Source organism: Juglans microcarpa x Juglans regia, chromosome 2S (genome assembly GCF_004785595.1).
Source record: "Juglans microcarpa x Juglans regia isolate MS1-56 chromosome 2S, Jm3101_v1.0, whole genome shotgun sequence".
Taxonomy (NCBI): Eukaryota; Viridiplantae; Streptophyta; class Magnoliopsida; order Fagales; family Juglandaceae; genus Juglans; species Juglans microcarpa x Juglans regia.
This window is the reverse complement of record NC_054597.1, coordinates 31,800,123-31,815,800: the sequence shown is the minus strand read 5'-3', so window position 1 is coordinate 31,815,800 and position 15,678 is coordinate 31,800,123. Positions and strand designations below refer to the sequence as shown.

The 15,678-nt window shown below is 37.0% G+C and overlaps 1 protein-coding gene across 16 annotated transcripts in view; it reads left to right on the top strand.

The window, feature by feature from the left end:
• The window catches only part of LOC121252429 (receptor-like protein 15), a 40,273-nt gene that overhangs the window by 5,192 nt on the left and 19,403 nt on the right, over positions 1-15,678 (top strand). For 2 of the 16 annotated variants that reach the window (XM_041152044.1, XM_041152039.1), the window contains exon 2: positions 5,053-5,058. The exons of 12 other annotated variants lie outside the window; for them this stretch is intronic. In XM_041152044.1, the coding sequence (XP_041007978.1) occupies positions 5,053-5,058 (6 nt within the window). Of the gene's footprint in view, positions 1-623; positions 627-5,052; positions 5,059-15,678 lie in introns of all 16 variants that reach the window. 2 more of the 16 variants (XM_041152041.1, XM_041152037.1) reach the window with 1 other exon arrangement.

Here is a 15,678-nt window from a genome sequence, read left to right as displayed (position 1 = left end):
GTAGATCTAAAAGCTTTTCAGCAAGAGTGAATGGACTCCGAGAAAATCTATGAGAAAACTTATCTGAGTGACAAAGTTGTAAAGAAAAGCGAAAGAGGGACAAACAAAGAGAGATGCTTGACATACAGCGTGCGGTGTATATTTGAGATTTCGCCTGGGTTTGTTTCAAAATTTTTGCATTTGGGTTTGTTAAAAAATGTTGAGATTTTTTTGTCATTCTCTGTATCTTTGCATCTGGGTTTGTTTGCCCGACTAGTGTAAATCTGTTTTGGGTAAATCAGTTTTTGCCTCTGACATCTCTCTCTCGTCCCTCACGACTTGGATTTTGAAAACTAGCTTTCTCAATATTCCAAATAGTGTAAATCAACCGAACTCAGACTAATAAGAACATGATTTTAGCATATCACAATCACATCTCAATTTTATTATCTGGGTGGGTTGGGTGTTTATCAAAACATGAGAGACAGTTCCAAAAGAAGACATGGACAATGGACTTGTGGGGTGGAATCGGCTTGGGTGAGTGAACGACTGAGATGGTGGGCAATACTTGGCATCAGAATGGTGGTAGTGGACTGGTGGAGGTCGATGCTGGCGGTGGAAGTCTGGTCGGCGGGAAACAACAGTCAGTGTGAATTGAAACGTGAAGCTTCTCCTCAGTTCCCATCTTTTTTTCTCTTTGCCTTTTTCGATCACATGTGAACGAGTGTAGGGTGATTTTGGTGTAATTTCTGAGATGGCATGATGTTAGTGGAAGGTTGTTATTAGCTGAAAATTGGCCCGACCGCTTAGAAGCGGCTCTGTACTCATATATGTTTAAAATTTGAGAAGTGCTGCAGTTATAAAAATATTTTACAAAATAAATACATAAATTGACATGGTCTAATATGATACGTTAGATCTATTTTATAATATAATATAACACAAAGTCATTTTGATGTTTACTTTTATGAAAACTATAACATTTATTTTAAAGAAAAATTCATGAAATTTTTCATTACTTTTTCTTTAAATATTAAAAGTTAAAACAAATCATAATCTCGTTAGCTTAGGCCCCGTTTGAATTGAGAAGCGATCTTAACTTATCTCATCTTATCATTACAATTTTTTCAAATTCTTACACAAAATGGAACGAAGCTAAAAAGCCATTCGAGTCATCCTAAAAAAGAGCCACCACAAACTCATCGACTTTCATCGATGGTGCCTTTTCTTTTACTTTCTCCACGATTACATCTTCATCCTTTGCTCCATTTTCCTCAGGCATTGCGGATTTATGGGTTTCTTCGACTAAATCCGTAACTGCTTCATTCTCTTCTTCTAATTTTTTTTAGCCGAATTCCTCACTCCTCATATCCAGAAGTAGATACCCTTTTCCAGTATTTTCGATTCTGCAACACAACCTTATCTTTCAAAATAACATCTCCATCCATCAATGTTTGTTGTTCCAATGGATAAATATGTCTTCTATACACGTATTCAATATTCAACTTCACACAATAAATGGTAAAGGAAGATTCAACTAAGATTTTTAAATTTTTTCTGTTTGAACATTTCACTGTAAGGACCATTTGTCCAAGATCTCTATATAGTTCATCATAAAGTGAACGGTGATAATTTTGAAAACATTCATAAAGTTCTTCATTACTCAACCCCAAGACATGATCGTTGTCTCTAGATACCAATTGTTAGGAACCTAGTGGTAAGAACAGTAATATAAACAATAACAGAAGAATCAAGAACAAGGAAGATGATGATAATGGCTACGCTTTAGGGTATTCGAGATCTCCAATTCCTCCAAATGAAAGAACTACAAGTTTCAACAGATTTTCCAAAATATCCTTTTACACTCTCCAACTCCCTACATATAAGGATTCTACACAAAACTAGATAGAGGCCATGGGCCTTGAGTTCAAATTAACAGCAACCATATATGGAATAAGTAACTGGGTTGATCTAACATAATGTTGGCCCATATAAGGGATTCAATATAAAGCCACTGAGCCCAAGTCTTTATTACTCCAACCTAAAGCCTATAATGGGTTTGGTCTGGTCTTGTAGATGTATGGGCGTATTACATGATATGAGTTGAGTTGAGTTATAAATAATAATATTTTGTGGGTCTCATTCAAATGTATTTAACTTTTTTAAGGTGAGATGAGTTTAACTTTTTAGGTTGAAATATATGAAATAGTTAGAGACGAGTTTAACTTTTTTTATAGTAAGTTGAAAAAGTAGTAGATCTCATCAATAATGGGTTTGAGATGAGTTGATTTTGATTCAACAACTAAACACAACATAAAACACACGGAAGGACAAAAAGGTAAAAAAAACACTAAACTAAAAGACACAAAACAACACAACTCTATGACACGGACAAAATAGTAAGGAAAATACTAAACCAAAATACACTATTCGGATAGCGGCTTTCTAAGATATAAAAGCACGGGAAGTTTCAGGAGAAGAAGCCAAATTTGAAAATTGTTTGAAGTTCTCGCAATGGTAAAAACAAAACGAGTTAACTTTATCGTGCAATGGAATTCATATTATAAAAGGGCTTGTAAGAAATTTATTTGTATTAATTTTCAAATAGTGAAATTGGTTTGTCCTAGATAGACTGTCCCGAAGTGGTAATTTTACCATTCAAGAGTTATTTAAATATTTTCCCTTCGACATAAGCTGAAAAAAACTTTATCTTATGATTTTGCTTTATCATTCATATCTTTTTATTGGAAATTTTGATTTTATGCATGTGGGCTAATTCAAAATTTAATACAATATTTATTTTAAAAAATAATTTTAGTCATTTTTTTTTAATTAAAACTCATGAAAGGAAGAGATCGAAATTCCGTCTACTCTCCCGGCCTACTCTATTGACCACCATTCACGCCATAGGAATGCATAGAAGACTTGTATGCAGCAATTGGTTGGTAAGATGAATTGAAATGATATGTAATTAATAGTATTTTATGAGTTTTATTAAGATGTATTTAAATATAAATAGGTTGATATATATATATATATATATTTAAATGTTTGAAATAGGTTGAGATATGTTTAACTTTTTTGTTAAAAGTTGAAAAAGTAGTGAATTTCATCAATGATTAGTTTGAGATGAGTTGAGTTAAGTTCAACAATCAAACACACCCAACTGTTTGGAAGATTGGATAGTTTCATCTTATCTCATCTTATTTTTTTTCCATCATTCAAATATTAACATTTTTCAATTTAAAATTTTTAACTTTTTTTCTAATTATAACCTAATCATAAAAATTTTTTCAAACTTCCAAACAAAACACAAAAAATAATTATATTTTTTCAAATTTCAAAACTAAAAATATTATTAAAAAAATTATATTCTAAATAATATTTTTATTCAACTTTTTCTTTCTCATTTTTCAAAATCTCATAAAACATCATAACTCAAACTATTCATTACTATTCACAAAATATTTCGCTACTATTTACAGATTTCTCTATGCATAACATTATAACTCCCGAGAGACGCATGGTACAAGGTCGAAAAAGACTCCCAGGCCGCAAATCGTTTGGAGGAAAGTAATTGTCTTGCAAAAATCACCGCGCATAGTCCTCACACGCCACTCTTTCCAATAGCTCTTTTCGCTACACGTGCCAGATCACCAGACTCATCATCAACAGATCTTTCAGATCTGACCTTTATGGCTGAAAAGAGATAAGTGTGTTACCTTCACACACTGACACAGATTCCGAAGTCAACCGGAGGTGGTCCAAACTGTAATCTATCATTTTTCATATTTATCTTATTATTTTTCTTTTTAGTTTCCATATTTAGGGGCAAAAAAAAAAAACCTGGTAAACCGGTAAATCGGATCTGACCAAACCGAACCAGTGGGTTTGCTCTGGTACCAGTCAGGTCCGGTCCGATCCGGTACCGATTTCATTTTTCTCAAAACCGATCGAAATCGATCCAGTTTCGATTTTTCTTTTATACCAAACTGGACCGGACCGATTCATATATATATTTTAATTTTATATATTGTATAAAATATTATATATATATATAATTATATATAAAATAATTTTGTATTATATGATAAATTACTAATTAATATAACATTAAAATTTAAAATCCTATATAAATAACTATATATTATCATTACAGTCTATAGTATTAGTATAGCTACTAATACTATATAGTATTAATTAGTATTAGTATATATAACAATATATTACAATATACTATAATATATCACTAAAGTCTATAATACAATTATAACATATATTAGAATATATTATCACTATATTATTATATGCTATAATATATATATATATACAATATATATATAATATACTGAAAAGATCGGACCGAACCAGACCAGAACCGGTAAAACCGGAAGTACCAATTTAGGAGTGTAACTTGTGCGCTATAGGTTCTTCAAATCTCAAAACCGATATATATCGGCTCGGTTATAAAATATGTTCAAAATCAGACAAAATCGGACCGGTTACACCCCTATCCTTATTGTTAATTAAAATAAAAAAAGATTTCATCTCTCAGAGTTTTGTCCATAGAGTTTGAGTCTTCTACTTCTATGAAAGATGAAATTGAGTCTCTGTTTAGGCTGAAAGTATTATCTCTTGAATGTTTGTTTGTAGAAAGTATTAGAAGTAGTGAAGACCAGACTAGTCACAAAAGGAAATCTGGTGGAACTCCAATGACATTATTTTGATTTATGATGTCATGTTTGATATGGGGATATCTCATAATGTGTCTGATCATGGATGTAAGTTTTTTTTATGAATAAATGATTACAATTTTCTTTAAAAGCATTGGCAATGGCCTAGCCAAATGTCAATACAAGTCCATAATTTAGCTATATAGGAGAAAAAACATCTACATTAGATTAACTAAAAGTCTAAAACTCAAGACTTAAGCTACAGTAAATTAAGGAGCCTTGCCAACATTGCCGAGATACTGTTCACAGGCCATCAGAATATTTTATGATTTTCGTCAACCTCCCCTCTCTCTTTCCCTCGTTCTTTTCTCTCTCTTCAGACCCGCAAGGCCTCTTCTCTTCCTCGTTCGTCCCTCTTCTCTCCTTCGGTTATCTTCTTCCCCGTCATCTTCCAGGCCAAACGGTAAGTCCCTCTTCCTCGCTTTTCCCTCCCTACCAAAAGCTTGACGGATGAGGATCTCGATGAGCTTAAAGGGTGCTTGGATCTTGGCTTTGGGTTCAGTTATGATGAGATTCCTGAGCTCTGCAACACCTTGCCTGCGCTTGAGCTCTGCTATTCAATGAGCCAGAATTTCATGGACGGACACCAGAAGTTGCCAGATAATGCTGAGGCTGCATCCACTGACTCTTGCCCGTCGGTGTAGAGCCCGATTGCCAATTGGAAGATCTCTAGGCTCAGTGAGTGTTCTGATTTCTTGGTCTTTTTTTATCTTGTTGGTAAATATTTTATCTTTCTTGTAAGTGGAAGGGCTTGCTTTGAGTTGATGTTTGATCTGCTTGTGATGCTTTTTAACTGGAGCAATGATCTCGATTTCTTTTGGATTTTTTTAGGGAAACTTTGGTTATCACGGCGATTTGTGTTGCTTTCGGTGTTTTGTTAATGAAATGATTTGCTTTCGGTGATTTTTCAATGAATGTTTTGTCAATGACCGACTTATGTTTATCCATCCTATGGATAGATGAATTTCCATTCGGCTGAGGTTGCAAGAGCAGCAAGAAGTGCGGGGGAAGAGTGGAGAAAAGGAGTGCTAACTTGTACATCTTCATTGAATACACCATTTCCACTAGTTCTCCCAATCTCCTGTCACTTCAATAGGAACATGGTTCCTGACGCTTTCATCTAAGAACAATTATATTGTTGTATCAATAACAATGTTCTGACTCAGATGTTGAAAAACATCTTAAGATAGCAATGAAATCCAAAGAACTGCTCACGGTCTTGTTATGTGGTTTTTGGACTTGTTCTGCTTGTTTTGCCATTATTATTAGTAAATTATATAATGGTGAGGGATATGAACTACATGGTGAGCTATAGAACTGCTGGGTTTTGCATGTAGTTATACAAGATTATAGTTTTAAATGGGAATGAGAATGAGAATGAGTTGTAGTTTATATAAGATGCTACAGAAATTAGAGAATGACAAATTCAAGATGAAGAGAAACATTGCCCATCAAGATTATGCTCTATGATTGTTAGAAATGATGCCAGGGCAGTATTTTGACATCTCAATAAAACAGGTTTATCTTTAACAGTACTTATGAGTATGTTGACAAATTATATTGTTGTGTCATTGTCTTAGGATTGCTTTTGATGAAAGCTTCTGAAGGATATCTACCAGAAGTATGACTAATATATATATATATATATATATATATATATATATATACACACACATTAGCTCTCACCAGAAGTATGACTCTATAATATCATCCTTAGCATTTTTGCTTTCTTTTATGCTTTCCAGAATTAACTTTAAGAAGTAAGAAGTAATCAGTTGTGGAATTGTGAGGCACCTTATGTGAAGTACATTTTTATTAATCAACTATTAAAGTGTGCCATTGACCACATGTAAATTAATTTTGCCTTTTGCTATAAACTACATTTTGCAGGCAGATCTCAGTAAAGTGGTTTCTAAAAATGCTTTCTGCACTCATCCTCCACCCACTTTGGAATTGGATCAAAATGCTTAGGAGGGAATGGAACAGAGGAGTGGATCCATGATCTATTCCTTTTAGAGGAGCCTTTAGAAATCTATTATTACTATCTCTGCCCTCAAGGGAGCCTTTAGAAATCTCTGTTCCAGTTTTCTTCTTATGCTTCCTCACTCCATAAGAATTTACTTATTTAGATTCATCAACATGTTCTCTTATTCAACTTGATCGAAACAGGAGCTGTGCAAGTTTATTAATCACTGCAATGAGGTCAAAGCAGCCAGTGCAGCTAACAAGGATGGTGGCCAACTAAGTATTGTCAAGTGTTGGCGAGAAGAAATGGTAGAATTAGTAGATGATAAGACAGCATAAGCATGGACAGAGAGAATTATAAGTTGTATTGAAAGATGATGTCAAGCAGCCTTCATGTTGCAATTCCTTTTTCATTTTCCGGCTTATGTTTTTTTTTTCTCGGCTTATGTTGATTGTGATACAAGAGTATTGCATAAAACAAGATGTTAATAGCTTTTGCTGCTAAATCTTTTTGTAAAGTTCGGCAGATGGTTTTTGTAAAGAAGAAAGGGTTGGCAAAAATTAGTTCGTTGGTTTCAAGAATTGTTGTATAAATTTTTTTTGTCAAATATTATTAAAATATATCAAGTGTATTTGTAAAGAATTCCTTCTAGCCCAGATCTTGTAAAGAATAACAGCCACTCGATCTAGCTGCACAACATCCAACCTGTTAACCATGTCCAACCATAACAATCTTAAATCCTTATAATTAAAGCTCCATTTGTTTAGAGGGCTCTCACTCTCACCCCAAACATCCATAGCAGCAACAATTCCAAAGAACATGAATAACATTCTCCTCATTGCCTTGACAGATAGGACACAAGCCATCTCCCACAATTTGTTTTTTCAGTAACACCTGTTTTGTAGGTAGAATATCAGTAAGCGCCTTCCATAGAAAGTGTTTGATGTTCCCTAAAACATGTAACTGCCATAGATTCCTCCATAGCTCTTCTACAGCCACTCCATTCGAAGCTTCACCAACAGACTGTTTTGTCATAAGGCAATCCAAGAAATAAGCACTCTTCACAGAGAAAACACCCTTTGCATTTCTCACCCATATCATTTGGTCACTGTCATTCCTCAGGCTGAGTGGAATACTACAGATTAGTTGTGCCTCATCAGAATTAAATACTCCTTCTACTAAGTCAGTCTTCCATGTTAAAGTATCAGCATCAATCAGCTCAGCCACTGTTGAGTCTGTAGATAATCTATTGATAGGAGTTTGAACTCTATAAGTAAGAGGCTGTGGAAGCCATTTGTCATGCCATACTCGAATGCTATGTCCATTCCCTACCCGCCACACTACCCCTTCTTTGACCAAATTAATAGAAGACCAAATGCTTCTCCATATGTGGGAAGGAGAATAACCTGGCTTAGAGTCCAAAATATTACAATTTTGGAAATATTTCCCTTTGTAGATCTGTGCCACCAAAGAATTTGGTGCTTGAAGTAATCTCCAAACTTGTTTAGCCAAAAGGGCCCTATTAAAACTAGTTAGATTCCTGAAACCAAGGCCTCCTTTATATTTAACTTCCCCTAGTCTTGCCCAACTCCTCCAATGAATACCTTTACCTATTTTCTTGTGACTCTACCAGAATCTAGAAATCATACCTTCTATTTCTTTTAACAAAGCAGATGGTAAGCTAAACACACTCATGGTGTATGCCGGAATAGCTTGTAAAACACTCTTTATAAGGATTTCCTTTCTTGCTGCTGATAACATTTCTGTTTTCCAGCTATTAATTCTTCTCCAAACCTTCTCTTTCAAACATCTGAAAGTGTTGTACTTAGACCTACCTACCATTGTGGGTAAGCCTAAATACTTGTTGTAATTGCCACATAGTACCCCATTTGTAAACTCAATGATCAACTCTCTTGCTTCCGTGATATTATTTGAACTAAAGAGTATAGACGTTTTTTGCTTGTTCATAGTCTGACCTGAAGCACACTCATACTACCATATCTGTGATAATGATAGCAATGAAACCTTGGGCAGGAAGTTCCTTGCCTAGGAAGCAAATATAATTTCCCACATCTTTTTCCCATCACGCAGCACGAGCCTCCGCTGTGATCTCGTAGCTGTCTGTGTTTAAAAAAGTGTTGCAGCTGCTTTATTCTCTATAGCCCAGTTATTTGTCGAAGTGTTCTTTTAAGATTTTTCCCACCCACTCCCGTACGCTTTGGAACTCTCCTCTCTAGTCCTCGTGTTTTTCAACCCCGTCATTTTTTAAACCTTTTGATGATTGCCACTTATACTCGTATTTGTAACTATTAAGGAGAGATTTGAATTTAGAGATGAGTTGAGATGGGTTGAGATGGTTTGTGAATAGTAGAATAAAAGTTGAATTATTTATTATATTTGGTGTGAGAATTTGGAAAAGTTGTTTTGGGATTTGAAAAAGTTGAATTGTTTATTATATTTTGTGTGAGAATTTGAGAAAGTTGTAATGATAAGATAAGATAAGTTGAAGTGGGTTTTGAATCCAAACCTCTCCTAAATCTACAGGGAGTGAACCTTATATTGATGAGCAACTCAATTATTTCCGACCTGAACTGGTCGGTCATATTCCAAAGAATTCGAATATATTGTATCATTACTACTTAATGGAGCTGGAGTAGAAATTTGCTTACGATATTCCAGTTCATGATATTGTGCTTGTCCTGAGAAATAAGCTAGAAGCTGAACATGGAAGCTTGCATTTTGACTTGGATGTTGACAGGGGTAGTTTGATAGTGAACTTTAAATATGTAGGAGTGATTAATCTTAGCATAGAGCAGGTCACTTCTCTCTCTCTCTCTCTCTCTATTTTTTTTTTCATTTTGCTTTACTTTGTTAATTTAAGTGGTATATTAAATAATAAAGCATTTTGTTTGTAGGTCCTTTTGTGAAGAAGGTTTCAGAAAACTCTTTTAAGAGTTATTATTTATCAAGATTTGAAAATTTTTAACGAGCGTATGGATGGAGATATTTTGGGGGTAGAGCTGAGACTCGCCGTCAAGGAAGGGAAGCTTCGTGGAAGGATTGAGAAAGGAAATGAGTGGAGCAAGAGTTCTTGAGGAGGGAAACTGAGGAGGAGAGGAAACGCAGGGAGGGAGAGAATTGAGGAAACAAATTTTGAGGGAAGGCCGTGGAGTTGAAACGGTTCTTTCTTCGATGCAAAGCTGGGACATAAGCCATCCTTTATATGGAGAAGTCTTTGTGCTGCAGAAAAGCTGGTTATATTGGAGCATACCATGCAATCTTCAACATCATCTCTGTTATTGAACAGAGGGAAGGCGCCAACTAATGCTGAGAGCTAGTTTGTTATTTTTATTCCTTGATTTGTTTATTCTGAGTTGTACATAAGGGCAACATTGTATTTTCATTTTATAGGTTGTTAGAATATTCTTTTTATGTAATTATATACACGGGTCGATGTACAGAATGATACACAGAACATAAATAGATTTTTTTCTTTTTCCTCTCCAATTTCTGGGTTTCCTGCTCTGCATTTCATTTTGTTACATGGTATCAGAGATCCCTTCGATCCCAAATCCACGCCATGTCAAGCAACTCTGATAACGAAGTTTCTAATCCCTCCCCTCCACCCAAACCTTCGAATGAAAGGTATCTCAACTTTTCAGATCCTTTCAATCCCTTTCGCATAGACAATGGTGATAACCCAGCAGCTGCTTTGGCCTCGGATCTTTTAAACGTCGATAACTACGTTAGTTGGTCTCGTGCCGTCAGTTGTGCCCTTCGCGCCAAGAACAAGCTTGGTTTTATCAATGGAAATCTTCCAAAACCAACCGATGCTGCAGATCCCCTCCTTGAAGCCCCGGGAACGATGCAATGACCTCGTAGTCTCTTGGCTTCAAAATTCGGTAAACGCATGTGTTAAATCTAGCCTTGCTCTAGTTGATGATTCTAGAATTCTTTGGCTCGAAGTTCAGGACCGTTTTACTCATCAAAATGGTCCTCGTATTTTCCAATTGAAACGCGACCTTGCTAGCCTCTCTCAAGGTCAGGATTCTGTTAGCATTTATTTTGTCCGTTTGAAAGCTTTTTGGGATGAATTGGCTGTTTATGTCCCTCTACCTGATTGTGATTGTAGCAAGCTGAAAATCCTTCACGCTCGCTACGACAGAGACTGTGTCATATAGTTTCTCATGGGCGTCAACGATCCTTATTCCTCCCCACGAGATTAGATTATGCTTATTGAGACCTTACCCCCTCATCAGTTTTCTCCATGATTCAACAACAAGAACGTCAACACCTCATGCTTCACCAATCCCCCACCCCTGACCTTATGGCTATGTTGGCTAAAAATACCTTTTCATCCTCCAAACCAAACCAGAAATCAGTCCACCCCTACTGCACTCATTGTAAAATTCAGGGCCACTCCTTTGAGAATTGTTTTAAGGTAGGAAATGCTACCACACCTCTGTGTTCCCACTGCAACATGACTGGTCATTTCATTGACAAGTGTTATAAACTACACGGGTATCCATCTAGTCATAAACTCCATGGAAAGACTAAGAGCTCTACTGTTGTTGTTGCTTTATCTCTGCCCTGTTCCAATGAGGATATTGATGAGGAACCTATTGAGCCCATGGCTTTCACCAAGAGCCAATACAATCAACTCCTTGCATTGCTAAATTCTAAGGACTCCAGTTCAGCCATGGCCTCCATCTCGGTTGCTCAACCCTCAACATCTTCTCATCCTATTCACAACTCCAAAGTTTCTGGTATGGTCACCTGTTTATCCACTCGTGCACAGACACACACACACACACCTGTTTCATCACAAACTACCCCTTGGATTATCGATATCGGAGCAACATATCACAGGATCTGCTACCCCTCTCTTTATACATCCATCACTGCCACTATTTCCTCTTTGGTTAAATTACCTAATGGTGCAGCTGTCCCTGTTACTCACATTGGTGTTGTGCGTCTCTCACCAACTCTAGTGCTTCAAAATGTGCTTTGTGTTCCCTCCTTTCAATTCAATTTAATTTCTACCAAAAAGCTTGCTCTTAACTCGGCTTGCTGCCTTATTTTCTTTTCTCATTCGTGTTTTATACAGGACTTAGCTTCATGGACAACGATTGGGATGGGTGAAGTGAGAGGAGGCTTATATCATTTGCTGCGATTTGGTGTGTCACCCTCAGCTTTGGTTGATGTTTTTCCAGCTTTCCTTCATCAAGACCAGCCTTTTAGTGGTTCTGTTACTTGCAAGGATTCCAATTCTGATTTGTGGCATTATAGGCTTGGTCACATTTCATTTTCTAGACTTCTTTTAATCATTGATCCCCTTGTACGGCAAACCATGAATTCTATTAATCAATCACCTTGTTGTGTTTGCCCTTTGGCCAAGCAACATGGTCTTCCTTTTCCAACTTCCACAACCAAGTCTCTTCATGCTTTTGATATTGTTCACTGTGACATATGGGGCCCTCACCCCACTGTTGCTCTTGATGGTTCTCGGTTTTTCCTAACTCTTGTTGATGATTTCTCAAGGACCACATGGGTCTACATGCTCAAAACCAAGTATGAAGTAAGACAATGTATTGAGAGTTTTTTCTCCTTAATTAAAACACAATTTGACAAAAGAATCAAAGTCCTTGGAAGTGATAATGGCAAGGAATTCTCTATGACAGATTTCTTTAAATCCAAGGGCATTATCCACCACACAAGTTGTGTCGAAACACTCCAACAAAATGGGATAGTTGAGCGTAAACATCAACACATCATGAATGTAGCTCGTGCACTAAAATTTCAATCTAATGTTCCTCTCAAATATTGGAGTGATTGTATCCTAACTGCAGTTTGCATCATAAACAGGACCCCCACACCATTACTTCACAATAAAACCCCTTTTGAAACCATTTTCAATAAACCCCCCACTTATCATCACATGAGAGTCTTTGGTTGCCTTAGTTTTGCTTCCACTTTATCTCATGGACGAAAGAAATTTGATTCGAGAGGTAGGAGATGTGTGTTCCTCGGTTATCCGTTTGGAGTAAAAGGTTACAAGCTGTTAGACATACAAACCAACCAGATTTTATATTCTCGGGATGCTGTGTTTCATGAAGGAGTTTTTCCATTCAATACCAAGTCTTTCGAGCATGACACATCTCCCCCTCCACCATCCCCCTCACCACACCTACTCCTTTCAATTTTCATTCCCAGAACCTAACTTCAAACACTCCCACCCCCCATCCCACCAATGCTGATCAATTTTCAATCTCTGCCACACCAAATCCTAACACCCCCCACCAGTTTCTTCTCTATCTATACTACCAACTTCTCCGTCTACCTCCCTTTCTTCCCCTCCTCCCCTTCATTCACTCCCACCTCTTCCTCATAGGTCAACCCGACATAGGAGTGCACCCAAATTTTTGCAGGATTTCCATTGTCAACAGGCTACTCTCATTCCTTCCAACCAATTGTTGACCACGAAGCTTGGACCTCTACCAGGTAAGTCTTTTTCCTCTTGAAAATACTTTATCTTATGATGCTTTTTCACCCACTTATCAAGCTTTTTCCACTTCTATCTCTACCCATTTTGAACCAAAAACATATAGACAAGCCCTTAGCCACCCGGGATGGTGTCAGGCCATGGACACTGAATTAGCTGCCTTAGAAGCCAACAACACTTGGATACTTACAGATTTGCCTCCCGGCAAAGTTCCAATTGATTGTAAATACATTTATAAAATTAAATATCACTCTGATGGCTTAGTTGAGAGATTAATGGCCCGTTTAGTAGCCAAAGGCTACACCCAGCTTGAAGGAGTTGATTTTCATGAGACATTCTCACCTGTTGCCAAATTGGTAACCGTGAGGTGTCTCCTTGCCATTGCTTCAGTTAAGGGCTAGCATTTACATCAATTTGATGTAAATAATGCCTTTTTATATGGAGATTTAAATGAGGACATTTACATGAAGAAACCTCCTGGTTACACCAAGGGAAAACCCACTCAAGTTTGTTAATTACTCAAAAGTTTGTATCGCCTCAAACAAGCTTCGAGGCAATGGTATTCTAAGTTTTCCACCTCTTTAATTGAATCTGGTTTCTCCCAATCTAAGGCTGATTATAGCCTTTTCACCAAAGAGGTTAATGGTTATTTCATAGCTCTACTTGTTTACGTTGATGACATACTTGTGGCTAGTAATGATATTGCTTGTGTGAATGCCTTGAAGGATTTTCTTGATAGCAAATTCAGAATAAAGGATCTCAGCTCATTGAGATATTTTCTTGGAATTGAAATTGCTAGATCCTCCAAGGGCATTCATTTGTGCCAAAGGAAATACCTTTTGGATATTCTAGTAGACTCTGGAAATTTGGTCAGCAAGCCAACTAAAGTTCCCATGGAGCAAAATCTCAAGTTCAGTCAATCTTCAGGCCAACCATTATCAGACCCGAGTGTGTATAGGAGATTAATTAGGCGTCTTCTCTATCTCACAATCACTCGACCCGACATTTGTTATAGTGTGCAAACATTGAGTCAATTTATGGTTCATCCTACTGATTTCCACTTGTTAGCAGCTCAGAAAATTTTGAAGTATCTTAAGGCTGCACCTGGACAGGGTTTGCTTCTCTCTAGTTCATCCTCTATTCAACTCAATGCCTATTGCGACTCGGATTGGGCCTCTTGCCCTGACACCAAGTGCTCGGTAACAAGTTACTGCATATTCCTTGGCTCCTCTTTGATTTCCTGGAAATCAAAAAAGCAATCTATTGTGTCTCGCTCCTCAGCCGAGGCTGAGTATCGCTCGATGGCAGCAACATGCTCGGAACTCACATGGCTACGCTACATACTCTCTGCCCTTTAGGTATCTCATCCTCAAGCTGCCTTCTTGCACTGTGACAACAAAGCTGCCATCCACATCGCTGCCAATCCTGTTTTCCACGAGCAAACGAAACATATATAACTCGATTGCCACTTGATACGTGACAAGATTCAATAGGGTAGCATCCAAACCTGTCATGTTTCAAGTACTCATCAATTGGCTGGTATTTTAACCAAGGCTCTACCCTCCACTGTCCTTCATCATCACTTATCCAAGATGGGAGTTCTTAATCTGCACTCTCCATCTTCCGGGGGTGGGGGGTATTGGAGCATACCATGCAATCTTCAACATCATCTCTGTTATTGAACAGAGGGAAGGCGCCAACTAATGCTGAGAGCTAGTTTGTTATTTTTATTCCTTGATTTGTTTATGCTGAGTTGTACATATGGGCAACATTGTATTTCCATTTTATAGGTTGTTAGAATATTCTTTTTATGTACTTATATACACGGGTCGATGTAAAGAATGATACACAATACAAAAATATATTTTTTTCTTTTTCCTCTCCAATTTCTGGGTTTCTTGCTTTGCATTTCATTTTGTTACAAGTTAAGGAGGGTTCAATTTGAAGGATTGGGGATGGAAATCAGGTGAGGATTTGAAAGGATAGATGGATGCCTCTGCCTAATTCTAACAGGATTCAAAGTGTGCCTACTGTTTTGAACCCAGAGGAAAAGGTTGATACTCTCATTAATCCTTGGACAAAAGAGTGGAATATTCAACTGCTCAATACATGTTTCTCTATGACAAGTGGAGGCAATTCAGCAAATGTATGTGAGCATAGCAGGTTGTCTAGACAAGTTAGTTTGGAGATGTAATTAGATGTAAGGAGTGCCTATCATTTATAAAAGGGTGCGACCTTTATTATGGAAGCTCAAGGTTCCTAGGACTGTCAAGATATTTTTGTGGAGAGCATGTTTGGAATCCATGCCAACTAATCTGAATCTTTTTAAGAGAAGGATTGTTGACTCACCACTTTGTCCTATCTGTCAATTAGAAGAAGAATCTGGTTGAGTATGGTACATCAGCTAAGGATGTTCGGAGTATGGGCGAGAAGAAGCTTCAAAAGAGTGTTTTTAGAGTGGATGGTTTTTTAGAACTCTTGGTAGCTATATTTGATTC